This window comes from Sinocyclocheilus grahami, unplaced genomic scaffold (genome assembly GCF_001515645.1).
Source record: "Sinocyclocheilus grahami isolate Dianchi unplaced genomic scaffold, SAMN03320097.WGS_v1.1 scaffold676.1, whole genome shotgun sequence".
Taxonomy (NCBI): domain Eukaryota; kingdom Metazoa; phylum Chordata; class Actinopteri; order Cypriniformes; family Cyprinidae; genus Sinocyclocheilus; species Sinocyclocheilus grahami.
The window spans coordinates 191648-218046 of NW_015505855.1; the positions used below are offsets into that span (position 1 = coordinate 191648).

Genomic DNA, 26399 nt, shown 5'->3' on the forward strand with positions numbered 1-26399 from the left:
TCAGCTAGAGCCCCGTCTACCAGACACGCTTACAGGCTGAAGTGGAACCTGCTCGTCGATTGGTGCTCTTCCTGCCGGGAAGACCCCCGTAGATGCCTAATCGGAGTCGTGCTTTCTTTCCTGCAGAATGGGTTGGAGCAAAGGCTGTCTCCCTCCACCCTCAAAGTGTATGTTGCCGCCATTGCCGCACATCACGAGGCAGTAGACGGTAAGTCTCTGGGGAAGCACGACTTGGTCATCAGGTTTCTCAGAGGGGCAAGGAGGTTAAATCCTCCGCGCCCTCACCTGTTACCCTCTTGGGATCTCCCCTCGGTCCTGACGGCCTTGAAGCAGGAGCCCTTCGAGCCTCTGCAGTCGGTAGAGCTTAAGTTTCTGTCGTTGAAGACAGTGCTCCTCACCGCATTGGCCTCGGTCAAGAGGGTAGGGGACCTGCACGCATTTTCGGTTGACGATTCGTGCCTAGAATTCGGAACGGGTAACTCTCACGCTGTCCTGAGACCCTGGCCTGGATATGTGCCCAAAGTTCGCGCCACGCCTTTTAGGGATCAGGTGGTGAACTTGCAAGCACTGCCCCGGGCGTGTAGAGCCTGTGTCCTCCCGTGTACTTGCCTCAGATGGCCAGTAACACCGGACCCGCTCAGTGTCGATCACGCTTGCTGCGCCATTCCCCTGTAAGGACCGGATATGTGCGCTTTTCTGCTTCTTAGTTCAGTTCCCCATGGCGAACCATAGTCGTCTCACCCCAGGCGGGTTGAGTCTACCGCAGGGACTTCCATATGTAGCACTACTCTGGGCCAGTCCATATTTGTATTCCACAACTGGGTACGCTTTCCCAGTTATCCAATGTACCACTGTATGGAACAGCAGTGGCGGCCACCTCTGTCCTATCTTCTGCCCCAGCTGGTGTGGGGGGACTTGCCGGCTTCCGCAGGGCACTGGAGGGGGTCAGCAATAGTGGCGTTTTCCATACGGATCCCAATTCGTCAGTCACGACTGACGTAACGTAGAACGTGACTGACTGAAAGGGAACGTCTCGGTTACTTGTGTAACCCTCGTTCCCTGAAGGAGGGAACGGAGACGTTACATTCCGTCGCCACAGTTGCTGTACCACAGCTGTATGGTCGGGGCGCGTAGTCTCGGCTCCTCAGCGAAAAACTGATGTGCGTTTGCACGTGCTTTCCTTTTATATCTGCGCTGCAGGGCGGGGTGAGCGTGGCAAAACACGCACGCCAACTGACAGACTTTTCATTAAGACCCTAAAGAATCATATCAACTTGTGGAAAATGGGCATCCTATGACCCCTCCCTTTAAGTCGAGAAGAAATTAAGTTTTTTGAGGAAAACATTCCAGGATTTTTCTCCATATAGTGGACTTCAATGGGGACCAACGGGTTGAAGGTCCAAACTGCAGTTTCAGTGCAGCTTCCAAGGGCTCTACACAATTCCAGCCAAGGAATAAGTGTTCTAGCGAAACTATTGGTCATTTTCTAAAGAAAATGTACATTTGTAAGCTTTTTTTATATAGCACAAATGCTCATCTTGCACTAGCTCTGCGATGCGTGTCCGTGACTCCATCCGTTACGTAATCACGTTGGAAAGGTCATGCGTGGTTAGTTCTTGTCTGCGTACTTCAATTCAAAAAGATAGGGTAGGCCCAAAAACTCAGACATCGTTGTTAGAACATCTTTTGTAAAGGGCGTTTAACTTTCTTTGCATGTTCACTTTGTAAACACTGGGTCGGTGCTTACGTCTACGTCACGCGTGACCTTTCCAGCGTGATTACTTAATGCATGAGGTCGAACTAGTGCAAGCCGCATTTGTGGTTAAAAAGTATAGAATTTTTTTATTTATTTATTTTTTTTAGAAATTGACAGATCGTTTCTCTAGATATGATCCTTATTCCTGCATTAAAATTTGAACCTTTGAACTCCCATTGAAGTCTATTACATGGAGAAAAATCCTGGAATATTTCACTCGAAACCCTTAATTTCTTTTTGACTAAAGAAAAAGAAAGACATGAACATCTTGGATGACACTGGTGTGAGTAAATTATCAGGAAATATTTATTCTGGAAGTGAACTAATCCTTTAACAGCGCACTGCATCACATAAAGCTGTTGTTTGGCTTCGGGGGACTTTGAATATGGTGCTCAAGTTGTGCGAACTACCTTTATGGTGTTTTTTTTTCAATTTGATAACTTAACAGATGTGGCAACTGTGAACAATTTAAAAGAGATGCGTGAAGATTCTTACAAATAACAGCATATGGGTTTGAACTGACATGAGGTTTAGTAAACATTGACATAATTTTCATTTTCGGCTGAACTATGCCTTTAAATCTTTTACATCCCTCATCTCAAAAGTCACTGTGTTCTCAGGCAAGTCTTGACACGTGTTCCCATCAATATCAGCTAATAAATACAGGAAAATGCTAGTGAGAACAGGAATGATTTTGAGCGCTTGCTTAAATGGCTTTGATCATTTAAAAGGTGAATTTTGAAGCAGGTGCCAGAATGGATTTGAACAGGAAATGTCTGCAGAGTGATCCAAAAAGAAAAACTCTTGAAACTGGAGTGTATGTCAATTATGTAATTGACTGAGGCGAACTCGACAATGAGAGGCATACGATACCCTGACCCGAACTGACAGAAGACTGTGGAAAACTGAGAGAGAAATTTTGTGAAAAGAAAAGAACAACAATATTTGCCCTTCCTCAAGTCTTGAAAAGGCCGTCTGGCTTAGCATTCTCCTCACACAGATTCACAATGACACAGGAAGGAGGAAACAATACTCACTTCCCCTCCTTCTGTTGACATGTTTTTCTTTTACATACTGTCAAGCTTCCTGAGCTCCATATTCTGTCTTTTGTTGCTCTGAGTGGCCTCCCTTTCACTCACACACAATGAACAAGAGGACACTCTTTCACCTGAGCGAAAAACACAAGGCGAGCACTATAAAAAAGAACAGGGAGGAAGAAAATGAAGACAGAAAGAATGAGGGAGGGAAAGACGCGTTCTCATTGGACGTCCTTTATTTTCCGTATACCACAAATGCTTAATGGTTTAAAAAGAAGCAGATAGAGAGAGAGTCAGATGTCTGGGTGGCTAAATTGGATGTTTAGTCTGTGGATGCGTCATGGGAGCTGTGCTTTATACTTCTCTTACCCTCGGGGCATTGCTAGGATGTCATTTGATTTAACACACACACACACACACACACACTGATAGAGCTCAGAATTCCTGTTCATCATAATCTTCATTGAAGCCTTGCCGCCTATTATGAGATCTAGATTGACCTAACTCTTTTTTATGACACCATCCTTTTTAAGTCCATCTGAGATGAATAACTGTCGGTCGTTTCGGCATCACTTTGTTGAATTTACTCAATAAGTTCGCGAAAAGCCGCCTTGGCTTTGCGGAGCTTTCAAAGAATTAGGCCCCGAGAGGATGTTTTTGTGCGCTTTTATAAAGCACCAACAGCAAACTGAATTCAGAGAAATTCAAATGTGATACAAACACCAGCATCAGAGGGTAAGCCTACACAACATACGCTTTAACACAGAAGGCTCTCTATATCCCAGAATTCCCTCTACCTCCCACATGGACACAGGCAGAACAGACATTGTTCTGTTCCATCGGCATCTTTTTGCATATAGACAAAAGATTACGTCGTTTGGACTAGAGGCATGAGTCAAAGGTCACACCATTGAACAATACTCACAGGAAGTGGATTGATAGTCCTACTTCCTCTGTAGAGACACAGACACGTTCACAAAATGTCTGTTCACGCTATACAATAACTAGCAGCCTTTGTCCCACATGCATGGCAGTGGCTTTGTAGCATTGGTTTGAAGCATCCAACCACAAGTGAACGACATTATCAAGTCTGTTATGTGTATTGTTGCATTTTATTATTTTACAAGCAGTGTTGAGGGTAACGGATTACAAGTAATGTGAGTTACGTAATCAGATTACTTTTTAAAGTAACTAGTAAAGTAACACATTGCTTTCAAATTTACAAGAAAAATCTGTTACTTCTTCAAAAAAAAAAAAGTATCGCAAGTTACTTTGTTTACTCGTTTACTCATTGACACCTCTTCTGTCCCATGTTGAGAGAAATTATGAGGTGCAGAGGCACTTCCTGCAGCCTGAGGCTTATTAATTTCACTTTTGGTGCAAGGGCCTTTACAGTTGTCAAAATATAACTTTTGGAGTTTTTTGTAGTGCTGTCAAACGATTAGTGCATGTGTACTGTGTTTATTTATTATGTATATATAAATACACACACATACTGTATATATATATATTTTTTTATATATATTTACATGTATATACATTTATATTACTATATTTTTATTATATATAAATATATACAGTATAATATATAAACATAACATATTTTTCGTAAATATACATGCATGTGTTTATATTTATATATACACATAATAAATATACACAGTACACCAACATATATCATGTAAACAAAAACTTTTATTTTGGATGTGATTAATCGTGATTAATCGTTTGACAGTACTAGTTTTTTGTTATTAAAAACAAATAAGGAAACCCAGCTCAGGTGACAAAAAGGTGTAACACAAAAGTAATGTAATGCATTACTTTGCTTTAAAAGTAACTAAGCAATGCAATTAGTTACTTTGTTATGGACTAATGCAATATTGCAATGCTTTACGTTTTAAAGTAACTTTACAGCTACTTTACATTTTCTTTATAACAGTTTCTTTATTAAAGAATTTACTGTAGTTAAGTTCCTTTTTGAAGGAGAGTGATGTCCGATTCGTGAACAAGCTGTTTTTTTTCAATGAACCTGTTGAATTAGTTCATAAATCGCACTGAATGATTCAGTCGTGAATCAGACTGATCCAATTGGAGCTGTTCATGAGTCAACAACTCACTGACTCAGTGATCCAGTCAATATGAATGCGTTTTGCCCCATGTGATGTCTAAATATTTGTCACTGCATATTTACACAAATTTAGATTTATTCTCATCTTTAATGTGCTATATGGTATGTTATTTCACTTGTTTGTATACCTGAATTATCAGTAACTTATATTGATGATTTAGGATAATTAAATTTAATGTTTTGATGGTGTAAAATAAGCTTTGGTAATAAAATAAGTTTTCTTATTTGCCAATCAATACATATTAAATATTTGACTAATGACGAGTCTGACTAGTGCTGGATAGAATAAATAATAAACATGGTTCATTGATCAGTATTTTTTTTTTATATATTTCAGTATGTAAGCATGTACTTTTTTACTTAAGTAAAACTGAAAATGAGTACTTTTGCTAGAGTAATATTTTATTAGGCCATCTGCGATACTTGTTTTGTGTACTTTATCCACCTCTGTTGAAGGCTAGTACAAACCCAATTCCAAAATCTGTACAGTGTCCCAACTTTTTTGGAATCGGGTTTGTAAATGCAAAGGCATTTGAATATTGTTGTTTAAGTGAAGCTTTGCAATTGTTCTCAAAATCTAATGAAAATACCTGGATTATAACAGAATTCCATCACTGATTCTTTCAAGAACTCCTAAAGATCATCTTACCCACAAAACAAAGTCTTTGGAATCTGAGATGACAGTTTAAGCATCTCATTTGCTATTTAATGTGCGATTCTTACTGATTTGTAATTTGGTAAGAAAGAACTTCTGGACTCTGTCTGAACCGCTTGCCAGTTGCGCTGTTGCCACATTGCGGCTCTCTGAAACGAGACAATGTGTGTGACACCTAAGCCTCCGCCAGTGCTCTCCATGAGGACTCTATTTAAAGTGCCTGTGTCCTTCGAACAATCTCCATATCGGTTTCTCTCCCTCATTTTCCTTCGGTCTATAAGGGCATGGAAATAATGCTGCCTCATTTAAGAGCAAGGCTCACCATAAAAATAAACTCTTTAAAAACACAAAATACTGTTTTTTGTTTTGCTTTATACCAGTATAATTGAATGAAATAAAATTAAAACTTGGATGCAAATCCACCACAAAAACATCATAAAAACAAACTACGCATTATATTCCAAGTTTTCTGAAGTCATGCCTATTATATTTGTCTGAGAACAGTCCAAATTAAGTTATTTACTTAAAAAAAAAAAAAATTAAAATCTCTCCTTGCTTTCATGAGAGAAGTAGCAATGTCAGATTTGTGAATGAATCATACTTTTGTGAATCGATCATTCTTTTGATCTTTAATGCATTGGTTGATTTGATTCTGATTCACAAAACCAGTTGGAATGATTCATTCATGAATCAGACCGCTCGAGTGATTTTAAGTGAATAATTCATTTCGGTCGGTTTGTCTCACAAAGCTGTCCTTTGACTCCTCAAGACTTGAAATAAGAGAACAAGCCATTTGAGCATTTCTATGATACTTATAGAAATAATCCGATTGTTTACAACACAATTATCATAGGCAAAATAATTCACAATAACAATGTTCCATGATATAATTAGACATTTTCTAATAAACTAGTCAAATTCATCTTTAACTTGGTTTGTGGCCATTGAAACATACTTAAACTACAAGTGTAGGGAGGCTGAGAGAGTGTTTGTGACCATAAATGTACAAACGCGTACAAATGAATTCACTGTTGATTGGCACTCCCTGCAGACTAAGATGTCTAATACCAGTCTTTTTTTAATCTAAAAAAACTCCCATACTCGCAAAGAGCTATGCTTTTCGACTGTGCAGAATGTCTTGCTTTCGCCTGTAACCTCTGACCTTTTCTCCTTTTTTCCATTTTACGACAAATGGCAACCAGCGTTAAGGTGCAATACTGCTATATATTATGTTGAAGAGTCAACCGGCTAGTTACTAGTGCTGGGTTATTATTTACGACATCATCATATGAGTAGTAACATAATAATAATTTTTTGAAATATCAATTGTGACTCAGAAATAAAGGTACAAAAGCTGTCACTGGGGCGGTACCTTTTTAAAAGGTACACTTTTATACCTAAAGGGTCCATATTGGTACCTTAAAGGTACATATTAGTACCTAAAGTGTACATATTAGTACCTAAAAGGTACAGTGACAGCTTTTGTACCTTTATTTCTGAGAGTGTAGCTATTCTACAGAAAAACACAACCAGCATAGTCTTTCTGCTTTTGTGTTCCAAAAAAGAAAGAAAGTTGTACAGGTTTGGATTGACAAACCTTGTTTTTGGATTGAAAGTCATACAGTAAATGATGACAGAATTCTCATTTTTGGCTGAACTTTCCCTTTAATGAAGACATTTCAAGAGTCTTATTCCCCTGCTCCATCCCAGGACCCCTGCACCCAACCCTTCCCAGTCCTCCACCAAAAACGCATTCCTCCACGTCTCTCACCGCCTTTGTTGGCTCTAAGTGTCGCTGTGATCTCCCGCTTTTCTTCCTGCCTGCCGTTGTCTCGTCACCGCGCTCTCCTTTTCTCTGCCGTGTAATCCTTCCTTCCATAGAGTGGCATTAGCACAGGGACTCTTATCGTCTTTGATGCTGCTGCAGGGATTTGGGCAAGCATTAGGTGTCATTAATGCTGGGACTATTTATCACCTGCCTGCCAGCAGATCTGGCTGCTGCTGGAAGAGAGATTTGAGCAGACTTTACTCACCACACTTGGCCACAGATCTGAGCCCTGGATGGGTGGGAGGGGAGTTTACGGAGAGCTGGGCCCTCGCTGCGTGTTGACTGCGGCCTGCCACGTCATGCTAAGCATGCTGACGAAGTCGTCTATTGGGTTCGAGATGTACCGTACTCAGGCAAATGAGCGTAGAGATTTGATGACTCAGAAATACTTTGAGAGCTAGGAAATGGTGTTAAGATGTCTATATAACTGTTAAAACCAGGCTGGATAATGAAAATTCAACCACAAATAAAAATGTGTCCAATTGTCAATGGAAGCTCCTTCTTGTTCACTCTAGAATATTTAGTCTTAAAGTGAAGCTTTAAAGCAATAGCTCCTCCTGAAAATTATTTATCGAGTCAATATTTGTTAACTTTCATGTCATGTAAATAATTATGTCTATATATATATATATATATATATATATAGAGAGACATACTGTAAAGACTGTAGTTATTTTTTTATCATTTTAAGGGTATTTTTAGGGTATTTAATCTTTTAACAGACATGGTCATTATGAAATTTCATTGTATGGAAAAGAGCTACATAAACATACTACAAAAACTCTTCTGATGGTGTTAAATGTCTATATAACTATTAAAACCATGCTGGATGATGAAAAGTCAACCACAAGTGAAAATGTGTGCCAAATTGTTTTTGAAAATATTTAGTTCTACACAAAACACACACACACACACACATATATAGAGAGAGAGTCATTATTCACTCTCATGTTGTCCAAACTCATATGCTGTTTTTATTGATTGATTGATTGAGAAATCTGGATGTGAAATTTTACATGTGAATGTTAACATAAGATTTCAGTACTTGAGCAGAGAAGATTATCAGTGAATAACAGAAAAACTATTAATACAATAATATCATATAATTATATTATTTTTCATAATATATACAGTATATATAAAATCTATAAAAAATTATAAAATATATTAAATCATTATATTATAATAAAGTAAATATATATAAAAAAATTAAATATATTACTCTTATTAATACTAACAAAAACTTGAAATGTCTTGACTTGAGCTGCATTAATATTTTTTCAAAAATTCTCCTTTGTAAAAAACAGGTTATGAGTTTTGGAACAACGTGGTGGTGAATTGATAATGATAAAATGTACATTTCTGCATTAATACTTTAAAGAGAAGACATTTTGAGATGCTTTATGTGATAGCGTCCATATTGCATGCATATCAGGCCGCTTCTCATTGAAGGGTTTAAAGGAGTTCCTGTACACATCATCTTGTCAGCAACTCCAGCTCTCATCTTCCTGTTAATCCTTCTGTTCTAACGAGGCTCACTTTGCCGAACATGATTGGTTTGAGGACAGTCTGCCCGGGTCTGGGACTGAACACAATGCCCCCTTTGTGGCGAGAGAGAATGGGGGTTGATGACAGGACAGGGGTCCGGCAGATTTCAATGGCGCAGGAGGAATCTCTGCAATGTGAGTGTGCACATCCTACCCTGTGGGAGTGATCGCGGAACCTTTGAGTGGTGCTACTTGGAAAAATCAGAGAGTCTCCAAATCGCATGAGAAAACTGGAGGAAACATCTTTTCTCTGCTCATATACAAACCGACTTCAATAAATAGGCTATTCTAAAGCAACTCCTACAAGTACAGACTGGACAAGTCCCACCATATCATCAGCTCACACTTCCTGACCTCCCATCATCACCTTGTATCAACTCCACAATCTCAAACCGTGAGCGCAAACATTGACACTGACACCTTAGCTCTCTTTATTCCTTTGACAGGAACAGGAAATATCGCTGTGACTGAGCTTACTCTCCTCTTTGTCTCTCCCTCCGCCCTTACTAAAGCTATTGTCGGTGTAATAACCCTGTCATCTAGCATCTGTCCCAGGGCAATGTACATCTTAAAGGTGGGGCGAATGAAACCTCATGCCTGCCACCTCTCTCCCGAGGAATATAACTGTACCTTTGTCTTCAGCGGAAGTTACATTGTGTTTGTTCACAACGCCACTGCATCTTTAGCCCCCGAGGGACTTTCATTGAGTAACTGCATCAAGTGTCGTTCAGGATCTAGAGTGCGCTGTAAGAAATGTGTAAGGTGCATAAGAAAAGTTTTTCATGTGGTGACATTTACATTTAATTCATTAACTTTTTAAGTCAAACCACAGGACAACACAAGTTTACACTAACAAAGGTAATTTTATTGGTCAGATTGGAAAAAAATAGTGGAATTTCTATGCCACTAGCAGCACCAAAGGCAAAAATAATAGGACTTTGGCTGCTGTTGCATGCAACCGATCAGTGAGATTTTCCATTTGCACTTGAGGGAAGAGTTGTAAATGAAGACATTATAAATACTTTTATAAATGACAACTATGTACTGAAAACGTAAAAGTTTTTAAAGGGGTCCTATTATGCTCTTTTACAAAGTCTTGATTTGTTTTGGGGGTGTACTAGAACAGGCTCTCATACTAGGTTGTTCAAAAAACACATTATTTTTCACATATTTTACATTATTACAACACCTCTCTCCTCAGTCTGGCATGAACGGCTTGAATAGTTCCTGTATCAAATAAAGGCTGTGATTGGTTAGCTGGGCCAGTGTGTGTTATGATTGGTTAGCTGGGCCAGTGTGTGTTGTGATTGGTCAGCTGGGCCAGTGTGTGTTGTGATTGGTTAGCTGGGCCAGTGTGTGTTGTGATTGGTTAGCTGGGCCAGTGTGTGTTGTGATTGGCTCCACTCGGCACCTGGTCGGGAAACAGTCATGCCCCTTACCATAACCACATGTGAGCTTCAGTGTTAATATTGCTTCAAAATCAAATCAATTTGAGCACGATTTAAACCCGGATGATTGGAACCACTCTAAGTTCGTCTGCCTTGGGAAAGCTAGCATGTCTCCGACAGATAACACTCGTTGCCTTCTCTAGTGCAGCTCAACCAGGTCTCGTCCCATTCGTCGATCTTTGTGATATCACAAATCCCGGAAAATATGCGTTGTAGTCCAAACGAGTCATTCGTAGTAGTTTTTGAAAAGTGATTTCTGTTAAATAAAATATCTCCTTTTGAAGTGCACTTTGAGCTTTGTAACTTTGCAGATCTTTTTTATGCTCAAACAGCAACATTACAGACTAACTAAAGTTGAAAAATTGAAAAAGCATAATAGGACCCCTTTAAAAGGTTTTGTGCAGACAACAAAGTTGTCAAAACGATCCCCGTTCGCATGGATTCGCGAAAACTACTAAAGAGGCTGTATTATGCATGCCAGGCCAGTAGTTGGCAATGTCACTTTGTAAAGAAACACTATGAGAAAACATATTATGCTGCGCATGATTTCACAGTTTTCACAAATTCACATTTATGTCAGAGATAATAATGGTAGCGTTTAAAAAACATATATTTTGAAACCTGTTTTTAAAAGTTAGCATTTTCAGTCCCTTAAAACGCATTGTCATGTAATTGAATGGCCAAAATACGTAAAAACGTTACATGTTTGTAGTTGAAAACTGTGTTGCGCAAAACACTACCAAAGTCGGACACTTTCTGCTTCCCAATGTTCACAAAACACACATCATCTTTGTCATTTGTGAATACAGGCAATCGTGAAACAAGCTGTATCGTCATGAGAGCCTCTGTAGAAGCTGTGGAGGATGAGTCAGCCGGCTGCTCTCAAATTGCCATTGGTCAGCAAACAGATCACCCCGCCCCAAATGTATTCCACTGGTTAAACTGTTGTTGTGGCAATTTGGTTAAAATGTTCAAACAAACAGCAGTGCTCTGATGTGCTACAACACTACTGTGTTACACTGTTGAGAAATCAACCTACAAGTGGTTTACTTAAAGTTGTCTCTGCATATTAAGTGAAAGAATTTTAATATTGAAAAATTACACAAGTTAACAGATGCACACAGTGTGTGAAACGTTAGAAGAAGCCATTTAGCACTCTACACAAAAGTTTCCTAGAACATTAGACAATTAACAGGAAAACTTCAGTGTTATTGTCGCTATTGGCACATGATTGCTATTCTGTCTTCTTTTATCAATATATGTTGGTACTAAATGATTGTTTTTGCCATCTGTGGAACAGTTACTTGTCTATTTAATTTGACAAAAGGAATGTGGACTGTTGAACTCAATAAGAATGCAGAAGGAAGTTATTAAATTCTCCACTCCATTGTTGCTGTCAAAAACATGTTTTCCTATCCGCCTAAGAAACGTGGAAGAAGCCGCTGATGAACTGTACAGTCACCATAATGTCCTGGGATGAGGGCCATTCACTAATCCAGAGGTTATGAACCAACACTAATGTTGTCATACCTAATTGAGTAATGAAACTCATAGGCAGCACACAGACAGAGACTGATTCTCTAGTGATTTTGGTGGCGTTCGTAAAACTTGTGCTGAGATAAATCATGCAAAGCAAGACGTTTTGTGTTGAGAAGACTTGTAGAGGAAGCTGAGATCAAAGACAGTTTTCCAGAGGATTGTTGTAATAGTGTTGCTGGGATTTTTTGAATTTGGATACATACACAACAGTTAAAAAGTTTGGGATCATTTCAAAATACTTAATATATTTACTCTTGTGATAGCAAAGCCAAATTTCAAGCAGCCATTACTCCAGTCTTTAGAGTCACATGATCCTTCAGAAATCATTCTATAAATTCTATAAATGTCTTTACTGTAATTTTTTATCAAATATAATGTATCAGTTGATACTGTAATAGTGTCACCAAAATAAGTTATAATAGAGACTTTGTGGTCTTCTGAACTCTGCGGGCTCCTCAATGTACTGGCCCTTAGTAATTACAGGCATCTATCTTTCACTCAGTGCTTTTCTCTAACAACATTGTCCTGGCCTGCAGCCAAACACACACTGAGCCGACAGCAATGTGAGCAACATCAAACCGCACCCTGTCCTCCTCAACAGACTCCCTGTCAACACATTTCCTTTGAGTCTTCAAAGAGAGAATTGGCGATACTCTGAATGTACCTGCTTCTTACCGCATATTAACACACTATGTACACATTCAGTGCTTTCAGACTACGGGTTTACTTATACTTACATAATAACAGTGGAATAAAAAAATCTACTGACAACGTCTGATCCATGCTTTGTGCAAAGTGCCACAGAAAATAAAGCAACATTTACATTTAGAGTAATGCACTTACAATGAATCCTATGGAACAAGACATTGTACATTTAATTTGTATTCACTATATACAGAGCTTAACTTTTATTGAACCCGGATGTACTGTAACATGCAAAAGAACATTAGCATTGCTTTTCATAAGTGCTTTTGATAGTTTAAATCAACGGGCAGCATAACAGGTTAGCCTTTGCATCTACATATGAAGTTTTTATCTTCATGCATTGTGGATGCTACAGCCATGTGGAGAATCAGCCACAAGCCAACACCCAAACCAACACCCATTCCCTCCCCGGTAAAATGGGGGGCGGAAGACTCCAGGTCTGAGAGGAGTTTGAGAGGGAGCAGTCTGGAGCCAGAAGCCTGATGCTGGGGCTGATAGTGGGCTTGTCCCGTCGTCTGGCTTCAGCGTGGCTCCTCTCTCCTCAGCCGCCCGCCTCTGAACACAGTCCTGTTTACAGTGCTGCTTGACCTGGGTCAGCACCGATAACCATCGCTCCACTGACATAATGGGCAATCCGCATGGAAACCATTTTTGCTTTACGGAGAGGAATGCAATATGGAAGAGGGGAACCTAGGAGGAAGAGATTAAAGTTTGGCGGAAGTCTTTGAGAGAAGTGAGACTATGTAGGGCAAAGACACACGCAAACATTTCTGACTTTGATTGGAATGTGTGTTCATGATTTACAATAGTGCAGATTTGCTACGTCCTCAGGGACTATGATGGTTAACAAAGACCAAATATTGCTAATCTAGATACTACCTCTAGGTCAACAATTGTCTCATTTGTGTCTATACGCCAAACACGCAACTGAGAACCCTATTTAATCTCCTAAACTATAAAAAGCAGCCTCTAAGTAATATAAGTTCCTCTCTTAAATAAAATATAAAGATAGATTCAGCACATTAAATTATATAGCATATAAGTGAAGTTCCCAATGAAATTAACTTATAGGGTCTCATGGGTTTGGCTTCAGTTTATACGACCACAAAGATAAGAGTGTGAGACCCAGAGAACGAAACAGAAAGAGCAATTGAGAAGGAGACAAAGGAGAAACAAATAGATCTAAATATAGACAGAAAGTGAGGGACCGAGATGCGGGCGGCAGAACAGAGTCACTCCTGCTTGTGGTCTCACCCTCTGGTTATGAGAGTCTGGGTGGTCCACGCACACACACACAGGCCCTCAATTTCCCTCAGCTCTTAATTCGCTTGTCGTGGTTTTCTCCACAGGCCAGACTCTGGTTAGCCATCACCACTGCAATGCGTCACATAATGACAGCAATTTGTGGTCGTGAAGGGAGAAAACGAGAAAAGAAGACAGAAAGACATGAGCGTCTTACTCTTTTTGTGGAAGACAGAGCCGCAAATATCTGAGAGTGAAGGGATGAGTGAATCGAGTGGATGAGGAATGGAGAAAAACTATGTGGAAGGACAGACAGACCCCAGAACTGTCTCTGCGGCTTTGATTGACCATGCTTTTGCACATGACATCAAAATATATCCATGAGATTGCATATATCACGACTGATGTGTGGATTAAAAATCTGTCAAACCTGTCACAGAAAGTTATTTGAGTTAAAATTACAAACTGAGATGAGGCTGCTAGCCACACGATGTATAGTTTTCCATAACTTAGAATCATTCTCTATTTTGTTAAGCCCAATCAGGACTTAAACCTCAGAATAGGCTGATCCACAAGTCATAATGTTCTGAGAAGACTAGAAATTGATATTTTGAATGTCTTTGCACAGCAATACTGTGTACAAAACGTTGGCACCGTCAAATTCCCTTGGCTGTTTAGTCTTTAAAACTGGCCCCTGAGATCCACTGTCCGGCTGGTTTAGTCCCAGCATCAACCTCACTTGCCTATAATTTTCTAGTAGCCATATTAGACCTTGATTAGCTTCTTCAGATTTATTTGGTAAGGTTAGAGCTAAACTCTGCAGGACAGTGGACCTGCTCTAGAATGTCACTTGGAATGGAATTGGGATATCAATGTCATTGTCTGAGATACAGTATATCTTCATTAAAAACAATATTTCAATGTATGTCAATGTATGATGAGATCACAAAAATATCAGATTCAAACCCAGGCTGTGTGCATGTCGCATCGTGTGTGCAATTAGTCAGGCTATCACTGACCTTTTTTCTGACTTCTTTCAGGTAGAGCAGGGGTGTTCAAACTTGGTCCTAGAGAGCCACTGTCCTGCAGAGTTTAGCTCCACCTTGCCTCAACACACCAGCCTGGAAGTTTCTAGTATCCCTAGTAAGACCTTGATTAGCTGGTTCAGGTGTGTTTAATTGGGGTTAACTCTGCTGGACAGTGGTCTTCGAGAAGCAGGATTGGACACCCCTGAAGTAAAGAGAAAAAGGACATGATGGAGACAAGAGGAAGGAACTGAAAATGTTGCAAGCCAGATTCAATCCACATGAACACCATGGCTAGATATAGACACTAACTGGTAGTGGACAGCTCCAACAACATGCAGTATCCCAAAACATTTATGGTCTAACTGTCTCTTTGCCCCAAAGCAGACATATTCTTGCTGTTTAATTCATATAAAAATTTGCATTGATCTCTATCTTGAACTTTACAACATTTGAAGCCTAGTTCTCCAAAAGTATGTTAATGCGTTTTAAAGTCATGTTTCAGATGTAGTCCAGACTTCATTTCAGTCTACAATTGACTTTTGTGCTGCAAAGAGAGTTAAGTAAATCACACGTTTTCATTTTTATGATGCATTTAACATGTTCTACTCGTCGTTCATCTGGAATGTCCAGTAAATCATTACACGGCCCAATCTGTAGTTTTGTTCAGTCTTTTACAAACAAAAATAATTTTTTGACATATACAAGTCTACACTAAACCACACTGACCAGCTTCTGGGAGAGATGTAGAGAGGTGGAGGAGTGAATTCAAACATGATGCAGACATTAAAGATGATCTAAAATACACTCTGGGTACCTTCAACATTGCTGCTTGTAAAATAGTAAAATTGTAAACATTGCTGCTTGTAAAATTGTAAAATAAAAAAAATGAAACAGTAATTTTATCTCATTTAAAATATAATATGCAAACGCAACAGTTACTACCTTCATATATATATAGTAAAATAACCAATGAACCGCATTAACACTAAAGGAAGCAACAAAAAAAATCAAACAAATCTCTACATGTTAAGACTGTTTGCCACCTCCTGAAAACTTCACTCTCTAATCAAGTATCAAAGAGAATGTCTTTCAAAGCCTTTTCAAAGCAGGAGTGCGCTGTTTAATGTGTTGCCTAGAGAGATGATTATTGCAATAAATTTCCTGTTGTCCCCAGTGGCGAGCAGCTGAGACAGCTGCAGGTCGGGCGGAGAAAACACCCTCTCCATCTATCCTTTTCACTGGATGGAGCTCACCCTGTCCCTGGAGGTCCCAATCCCAATTCTAAAGAAGATGTACAAGATGGTTTCCTGGACTTCGCAAGACACTGGCCATGGGAAATAGTGCTTACAGATAAAGACTGTTCAATAGGCAAATGACAAAGTTTTTCCATTGACATTTGCTTCGAGTTTTGAGTTGGGAAACCTAATCTGAATGTCAAAGCCAATGGAAAACATTAGAACAAAAAAAATTTACATGGTGACCTCAACATTAGCTCTTACTCTTTTCATTTATTTTCATCAGATACTGTGTGCTGGGGGCATCTTTCTTTATTCTTAAGTCTCAAAGCAGAACAACTGTCCATATTCAAAGTGGCAAATCATCTGTAATGCCTGTTTGCCTATATCTTTGATGTTCGCCAGCAGTTTGGCAAGTAAGTACATGCAGAGTTTTTAGTCATAAAGGATTGTACCTTCACAGATGGCAAGAGTTCTTGCCTGCAATAGTGTTTCTTAATGGTATTATTGGAAACTGATCACATTCGTTTATCAGCATTACCGTTTGGTCAGTTGGGAGACGCTATGTTCAACTTAAAAGTGCACTAGCACTCAATCTTGTTTAACATCTCGGCACACATTCAAACAGGCCTTTTCCATCCTTCCGGGAAACAACTCCCGGAGTGGTAATTTTCAGTTTATTACAAAATAATTGGCTTCGATTTGAATTATTCTCCCACAGCCACTCTTAAAATGCACACCATGTTTTCTTTGGCACAACTCTACGTAGCATCAAACAAAGTTGTGATTTCAAAGATCTTGTTTACAAGGTTCCTGATGTGTAGATTCCTTACAGTATAAGGACACCACCTGCATTTTGGCATGTGCATGTGAGGTATGAGCGTAGTTGGCTGGTTTATGATGCAGTGGGCACTGAATGGATTTCTTTGGACTGCAGTTCTACTTCTTTCAGAGATGTGCAGCTGCAAGTGATGCGACTCCGGCATGTCACGCATACTTCATGGCTCTCTTCTTAAGCAACCATTCTCTCATCTTTTCCTGCTAGACACAATGCCCAGAATAAACTAGCCATCCATCAGAAATGGCCTAACTTGAGTCCTTCATGAAAGACTAAGAAAGTGTCACTCCAATTTACATTCCTAGATGATTTGAACATTTTTGTCTGGTTACAGAATGTTTCCAGTTGCTGCACTAAAAACTTATGACGCAAATCTTCCTCTGGTATTGACAGGGAAGCAGGTTATGAGATTTCCCTTTCCTAGTTTGTCGAGGAAACCTTCTCAAATAAGCCTGATACATAGGATTCAGGATTCAGTGAGTAATCTTTCCTGATGCAAGGCACAGCCCTAAATAGTTCAGATAAGGAAAAATCTCAGTTTAAAATTCCTGCTTTGAGCCTGCCTCAGTCTGGCCAGCGATCCTTCCTGGTCCACATATTGCAATCTTGGATGAGTTGTATATTCTCAATGCGGCAAATGTAAGCAAACTCATTAAAAAAGCATTAGGGGGGACTGTGTAATGCTGTAAGCTGTATGCATGTAAAGTAATCTATTTGGAAACTCAGAACTTTAATTTGCTCCTTCATGTGTGGATCCCAAGCATCTCTGGATGAGCAGTTAACCATTCCCACTTTGGTGCGACTGGGTTCCTTTACGGTTAGGATCATGAATCTGAAATCTGAGCTTCTGTATAAACCATTTCCACTTAACGAACAGTATTCTGGGTATCTTCTTTCCCAGACATTGTCCTCCCTTAAGGTTTCCAGTGGTGTTTGAGGGGGTGAGAACATGTCACCTCAAAAGCACAGTTTATAGCTTCTGTCAGATCCAAAGAGCCGATGGTGAAATGCGGCTAAAGGCCTAACCACAGGTTAAGAGACCCCCACACAGACCCCCACAGAGGTCTGTGATGGATTGTCAAGTTTGCCCAGGGGGTGATTTATGAACCTCTGCCATTGAAAAGGACAGAATCCACACTTAGCCACTGATTCAATTGTTATTCCCTCACCAGAACCCACAGAAACATTTTACTGCGCAGTGGTTGCTCTTTCATAGACCAGGCTAATTCTCACTTAGGTTCACTTAAGAATCATATTTGTCAGAGATATTTTTCTTAAAATTTCTCTGGAGACAAAGGAGACCATTTTTACAGTCATTCAAATCATTTCATATTGAGATGTCTTACTTATAATGGCAGATCTTGGTATCTTGCCATATCTGACAACAGTCTGAAACTCTTCTGAAACATTATGTGCTTACGTACATTGCAAAAAGCAAAGCAAATTACTCCTTTGATCTGAATGCTGTCTAAAAGAACCACTTGAGATATCAAATAAATTTCATTCATTCTGTCCTACAGAAAAAAAGGGAAAGAGGAAAGCCTTATGTCTTTATTTCAAAGATGGATAAGGGACTCAAGAAGGAAGTGGCCTGGAAGGAAAGTCTCCAATCAATAATAGTTGATGATGTGACCAAGTTCTACATATATGCAATCCTACATAATATTTAGGGTTTGCTCCTCAGGTTTGGTTTTTCTATAGCATGCTGAGTAGAAACATTCGGGTTTTCTCCTCTAGCTCTGGATCTATTTAAAGATGTTCTGGAGATGAGGCAGTCTGCGGTAGGTCCACTGGTTTATTTATCCTGCATGGGCTCTGACTATTTTCGGGCTGACTTCACAAGGCACTAATTGCTCTCGTTTCACTGTTAGGTAACGGGAAGAGAAGGAAATGAACAATCACTCCCATGTTTGTTTGAGGGTGAGGTTGAGTCTGCAACTCTCCGTATGTGTACGAGCTTGTACACAAATGGAGTCGTGTGTTAATGACAAGACATTCTGCTTGGAGAAAAAAAAATACACTGCCTGTTTTTTGTTTATTTGTTTTGCTTTCCATTCAGCCTTTTTATCCAGAATTTGAATTGCGGAACTGAGGAATTTATGAAAGAATGTGTTGTTGTATTTTCCTCCACAAATTGCATAAGTTGTATAGAGAAGTTTGAAAAGTACAAACAAAATGAGGCAGTGAGAAAAAGCTTGTAGTCATGCATCATGAATGTGATTTGGTTCTGCAAGTAGGGTCATAACACTCTCAGGTGTAAACATACCTTTGTCTGTCCTACGGCCTGGAGGGTATGTTGTACATCCTGACCTCTCTCACTCACTCACTACATTGCACATCAGCGTGGCAGATTCCTAAGTCTGTTTGAATTGTCCAATGCTCTGAAAAGATCAAACTCCCTCGCCGGTGCCTTGTCCATGACCTGTCCTGACACACAAAGCAGGTAAACAGGCCACTGGGGTACCGTGAGCTGACATCTACGATCAGAGTCTAAGCCAGTGGTTCTCAACCGGCGGCCCATTACGAATTTAAATGCGGCCCACCATGCTGAACACAATTTTAAAAAATAACTTTCAGTTTTACAATTCATTTTAGTTTTTAAATTAATAAAAAAATGCACTAAATAAATATAAGCTATAATGTTTTTGTTATGTAAAATCTTTTTTTTTCATATACTATTTTCAGACAAGAGCAGACCTGTGCTCACATAATTAACGTTACGCATTTAACGAACACTTACAAGCGCGCACTTTGGCAGAATTCAATTCAAATAGTCATCAGCAGCCATTAGTTCGGTAAAACTGAGCATCAGAATGGACAAATTTGTTATTAAGGGAGAAAAATTAAATGTGGAAAATGCCAGCAAAGGAACACATACAAACAAGAATAGTCGCAGTATCAGCAGTGAAGGTAGGAGAGTGCTGGACTTTCGGTTTGCCCCGCCACTCACTTGAAGATGTTCAGGCAAAAGGAAACACCCATACTACGCAGCAATCATCCTTAATTGCAGAAATGTGGCAAAACATCGCTGGAGAGAACCTCAGATTATTAAATTCGAAAGTGCTTTCCATATTTGAATCAACATAGGCTACATTTGTGAGCGCAAATTTTCTGCAGTCGCACGTCAAGTCACGCTTCCGTGCACGTCTTACAGACTACAACTTACAATCGCAACTTCATTGTCACAAAATTTCACATTTCACAAAATTGGTCAGCTCCCAACAGCATCAGGTGTTTTATTAATGGTGAGTAGAATTATTTATTTATTTATTTATTTCAATGAATGTAATCGATTACATATCATAATATTTAGGCTATAATATTATTAATCCGGTTGGTTTGTATTGGTGACGTAATATGTAAATGATAAAACTGCCCGTGAGACTTGCACGGCCCGTGAGACTTGCACTTGGACCATAGTGCGGCCCAGTGGAAAAAAAGGTTGAGAAGCACTGGTCTAAGCCATCTTCCCGCTTCTACCAGGCATAATACATGACTTTCACCTTCTTCTCGCTTCGGTCATGAACCCATGGCGAAATTTCACCCCAGCAAATATGGACATCTCTGTAAACTGTGGACTTCGTCAGCTGGGGGTTTTAATAAACTCACCATTCCAGATATCCCGTTGACATTTGGAGCCTCACTTGAAGAACGTTTTTATTCTCTTTCTCTGAGGAACAGTCAGCGAGAATGCCAAATTTGTCCATGTGTTTCATATATTTGTTAAATTTCGAGTATTACTTCTTGGAGACTCTGGGTTTTGGTAATGGACTGTTGATGGAGAGTATACGTACAGCAATATAAATCCACTGAAGCACCTCAGCTGTGATGTTATTCCTCAGCACTTTGCTCTACGTGAATCCCGCTGTGTTGCTTTGCAGTGGTACCGTAAGCATCAAAGCTGTGAGTGATTGTCCGTGCAGTTTGTCTGCTAGCACCCCCTGAGGGATCAGCCTACAAACTTACCACATTATAAAGCTCAAAGCGTTCACCACTGCCAGGATGAAAAGACCATTATCACCCTGTTTCATTGAAGAGCTTAGGTGGTTAAACGGAGAGAACATTAGAGCCCTCGGAGCCATTTAATGATGTAGGCTGCCAGAGTTGAATTCACTAGGATTCAGAAGTGCATAAACAACCCTGAAGAGCTGAGCCCTGATCCTGAGAAGGCCTTCTTCTAAACTTTTCGCTAATGTTTTTATCATTTTTATTGACAGCATAGAGAGAGGACACTAAATGATGCAACAAAGCGTCAGGAAAGAGATCGGGAAATGATGCAAGCCCTATTCAAACTTCTCTTCTCAGTATGAGCACCATGTAGCAACTTGTGTGTGTTAGCTACTAGGTACTAGGTGCTAGATAAAATTGAACATACATTTAACATCTGTTTTCTCAACAGCACTTACACAGTAGTCACTATGAAATAAAAATTAAAAAAAAGAAAGAAAGAAAGAAAAACTAGTCTTTTATCAAATTATATTTAGCTGTTGGAGTCAATAGCCTAATGGGCAGCGCTTTTGGCGACCCGAGTTTGAATCTTGCATTCCTTTCCAAAAAAAAAATCAACACCTATTTATTTATTTATTAATTACTGATTTGCATATTAAGATGGAAACGCTCTCAGATCCACTAGAAAAGCAGTTAATGAAAATACAATAAAAAACTCTGCTTTTGCAGAGATGACAGTTATGATTGTTTTACATGTTAATTTCTGATCCAAAAAAAAGCTATATTTATATACCCATTCATTTATTTATTAAAGATATTTATTAGATTTGCATATTAAAGTGCAAATGATCTTAGATCCACTGGAAAAGCAGTTCATGAAAGCACTTTTTTTTTTAATCAAGTTTTTTTTATATAATTGCAAGACAAAACATAATTAAAATAGGGCTGCTGGGTTGATATTTTAAATAATGTTCATTTAAGCACTGGTTGCTAGGCAACCATACATCCCATAATTAAAATGTCAGCAATGCAAAATGTCAAAATGCAACAACTGGCCACAGACACTTCCTGTAAATTATCTACTGTCATTTTTTTCTAATTTAATAGCTGTATTTATTCATGAATATGTTAGTAAAATGGGTTGCGAACAGCATTTTGTGTTGACTGAACTAAACAAAAATTTGTTACATGGTTATGTGACATAATTGATAAGAGTATATAAAATTTGTTCCAGCTTTGTGTAATATTTGTTACACAGTGATTTAGGTGTTAACTCGTCCTGTTTGACCCATAAAACATAAATCACTGGCCAAAAGGGCCGCAAATAGATTTATGGCCCTCAAATCAGATAACACAACACACTTCAGAACTTGAAGGCATCTTTCACACACTCGCTCTGTTCTTGTTTCTGACTCTAAAAGGTTTCAAGGCCAAAGCACTGGAAGTTGAGGTGGGCCAGTAAGCGAAAACATGTGTCTGCAGCCCTCACTTCAAGCTCAACATTAATTTGTGTTTGTGTAGAAAATTGCCCTGAGAGAGATGAAAATATATGGGACTTGGCTTCAGGGAATGGGCTGACAGCTTTGAGGTTTGAGCTGGTTGATGCTTGTACTCATCTTCAGCTGAGCTAACCTGATGCTAACTGGTTTCAGTACAGCTCTAAAAGACATTTTCAGTGTTTTCTTTGAATTGAGGGTTTAATCTTTATTTTAATACAGTTATAGTTATTTAAATATTGCCTTAAAGCACCACTGATTTCCTAATATACAGTGTATAAGAACCAACTGTCATATATGTGATTGTAATATATTGTTATTAGATTAAATGTGCTACTTAAAAATATGAACTTGAGTATTTATTTATTAAAAAACGAAATATCGTCAACTATGGCACATATTGTATAGTTCTAAAATGCCTTTTAATCTCCTGAAAGACTAAAAAGCTTCTATCTGCATCTGTACTGAAAGACAGACATTAATTTGTCATTAAAAGAGGCTGAAAGGTGAAAAATGACAATTTCCATCTTTTACTCAACCTCATGAAATACAAAAGAAGACATTTTGAAAATGTTTAAACAATTTTAAACAAAAGTCTGTGTGGCCCAATGTTGTGTTAGGACCCATTGACTTTCATTGTATAGACAAAACAGTTAAAACATTCTTTAAAATATCTTCTTTTGTGATCTGCAGAAGAAAGAAAGTCATACAGGTTTGAAAGTCTTTTTAGATCTTCCGTATCTACAAATATAAATCAGTCAGCAGTCAGTGTGTTTAGGAATGTGTATGCGAGTGTTATTCATGTTAGTGTACAAAACAGCAATCTCTAACTTTTCCTCATCTGATGTACCTAACGTCCACTCCTGTTGAAACCAACAGAAACAAACAAAAATCAGTGCAAAAACAGACTCTCTTGGTGACAGACTTTTTCCGCGCCTCAGGGCACCTGTTGTCCCCATATGGGCGATTGCTGCAGAGCGAGACAGGACAGGCATTTAATACTGGCAGAATGTCCAGCGCTGCTGCCTGCTTTCTCAGTAGTACGTTCACACAGCTCCCACTTGTGCATTACTTTTTGCTCTATAAACTATTTAATCTAAATTTAATGTTAAGCAAGACCCACCATGCATAAAATAGTGATGATAGTATCTGCTTGTTATGTCCATAGACAAATAAGCAGTAATAGAAGTATAATATTAATTGAATCCATTGAGTAAGGATGCTTTTGCAGAGATGACATTTATTTATTTATTAAATACTGCTTTGCATATTAAAGTGTAAAAGATCTCAGATCCACTAGAAAAGCAGTTCATGAAAATACAATTTAAAAAATTTTTTTAATAATTGCAAGACAAAACAATTACAGTAAAATAGGGCTGCTGGGCTGATATTTTAAATAATGCTCATTTAAGCACTGGTTGCTAGGCAACCATACATCCCATAATTAAAATGTCAGCAATGCAAAATGTCAAAATGTAACAACTGGCCACAGACACGTCATGCATTTAAAATTTGGTGAGTTTTCAGTGCAGGGATCAGAAGTTGTAGTGGAATAATAACGACAGGCCAGGGCATAAGTAATAGAAATCAGATCGGAAAGCAGTTGCATGTTCTGTACATGTCTAATGCAAACACTTTTTCTTGGTTTGACTAAAAGTTTGGCATAAAAAAAGACAGCCGACGAATGAGCACTTTGAGTAAATGGCATCAGTAGAACAGAGCTTTCTTGCAGAACGGTCCCCATCATGCTTAAACACACACTTTGACATCTCAACAATGACACGCACATCAAAGCTCAGTCAATATTTACATCAATCTGCTCTCCTCCGGTGAAGAAAGAAAGTGTTAGACGAGGCATTGCATGTGAAAGATTGCTGGTCTGATTTGCACAGACTCATAATGAAACTTTAAAATCAATAACTTTATGAAAATTTGTGAAAGACCTGGCAGAATCAGTTTGGCCGGATTATTCATCGAACACTAGTGAGATTCTATTAAAGTTTCGTTAAAATCCTCATTATATGAATACAATTGGCTGCAGTGTTTAATAAACGTACTAAATGGACAAAAATTTTACATATGAAGTCATGCGATATATTGCACAACGCAATAAAAATCCTTATAACACTAGCAGAATAAAAAAAGAGATATAATCTTATGCACTTGCAACTGTCTAGAGACACTGCTCAAGACGTTTCAATATGTTTGAAAGGTTGTGGTACATGTGTTTGCAATCCAATTCCCAACCAATGAGCTACGCTTCCTCCGAAGCCTGAAACACAACTCTCTCCAGTTATTGATTCACGTGAGCTACACAACGTTTTATGAGCGAACATTTGAGTCCTCCTTTGCGTCATCATTCACAATCAGGGGACATATGGCATGCCTTAGCGATTAGCATGGACTTAAACCCAACAGGCTTCCAGCTGACATGGAGAAACCCAATACTGTACGGAGCGCCCCACTGCATCACTCTACACACACGTTCCCATCAGATACCCCTGCACTGAGAACTGTCACAGGATACATGGGAACCAAGCATTGCTTTTCACGTTTGGTAAGGAACGAAGCATTCTGTACAGTTCGCTCGCGCTGAAAGTGTCCCGTTTGCGTCAACGTAGTTTCACATGTTTTGTATTACAGTTCTGTTTGAAGGTGCACATCAACACCGATCACTCAAGACAGATCACATGTGTCATACATCCTAAATGGGATCAGAAATAAAAGGTCACAGGAAATTTGCCCCATGCATCTAATTTCATTATCATAATTAGGATAGCATAAATAATAACGATCATTTAAAATATAAGCATTAAACAGAGGAGAAAAACACTTCCCATATGGTTCTCGTTAACATGAAGGTCATGCGCTCAATTAAACAATGGCGTTTTAGCGCAAATCCATCTGTCACTTAGTAGAAAATACCAGGTAGCCTGACTTGCACTCATCCTAATAAACCACGAACAAACTACTCAAGATAAAAGAAAACATGCCACAGACTACATTAAATACAGGTGCACTTAAGCATAAATATGATTTATGAAGTCCTAAATGTGTTTTGTGCAACCGCTGAGAGCATGAAACCCCAAGTCCTTATGAAACCAAAATTGCCAGTCTATCTCTTGTTAATAACTTTGCATATGTTTGTAGCTCACGGTAATATCAACAAATTCTAATAGTCAATTTTGTTAACCTCTGAATAATCACTAATATTTGAGTGATACAAGTTCTGGGTCTCGAAGCAAAACCAGTTGAGAACCACTAAGCCTGTTATTAACCTAGAGCCTTTCATATCTTCCAACCCCCTCATCCAGGCATAAAACAATAATCTTTCAGCGTCCTTTTGAAGATATTTAATGTAATCAAACCAAACATCCCTCAAGAACTATTCACAGCCCCTTACTGTCTCAGCAAAGTGGGTGATGGAAGCAGGAGGGCGTACTCACAGGTAAGACGTCAAAGGACTTAGGTCGGTTGGCACACTGGATAGTCCTTGTTCGGAACAGTCCACGAGCAGTAGGATGCCATCCTCCTCACACTGGCACGCAGACGGGCACTGTTTCCCAGGCACGGCGGCACCCGGCGGCCCATGAGAATGGGCACACGAGATGGCATGCAGGATCAGTAACACCACCAACATGACAATGACTCCAACTTTTGTCTTTCTGTGGGTGAGCTGTATGTCTGTCTGTCTCTCTGCAGTCTCACTCAGCTGTAGCTCTGTTTGTGTGTATGTGTCTGTCCGCTCTCAGCTCTCTGAAATGTTATCCTGAGCCTCGTCTCTGTAGATTTATTCTGTCACTTCAAACTCCCATGGGTGAATGAGTCAGTCAGGGGCTTACACAGGTCTTCTCTCTCTCTCTCTCGTCTCATCTCACTTAGGAGACATTCACCTATTGTAGTAGAAGCTTGCAGCACTCCTCTGATTGGCCGGAGCTTTTTGAGGGCGGGGCTGCCTGGCACAGCACT

At 39.2% G+C, this 26399-nt stretch overlaps 1 protein-coding gene across 1 annotated transcript in view; it reads right to left on the reverse strand.

Moving 5' to 3' along the window:
• LOC107559174 (leucine-rich repeat-containing G-protein coupled receptor 6) overlaps positions 1-26086 on the reverse strand; it is a 91888-nt gene extending 65802 nt beyond the window's left edge. The window contains exon 1 of the mRNA XM_016242921.1: positions 25877-26086. Within this exon, the coding sequence (XP_016098407.1) occupies positions 25877-26070 (194 nt within the window). The 5' untranslated portion in view covers positions 26071-26086. The remainder of the gene's footprint in view (positions 1-25876) is intronic.
• Between the last annotated feature and the right edge of the window lie 313 nt (positions 26087-26399).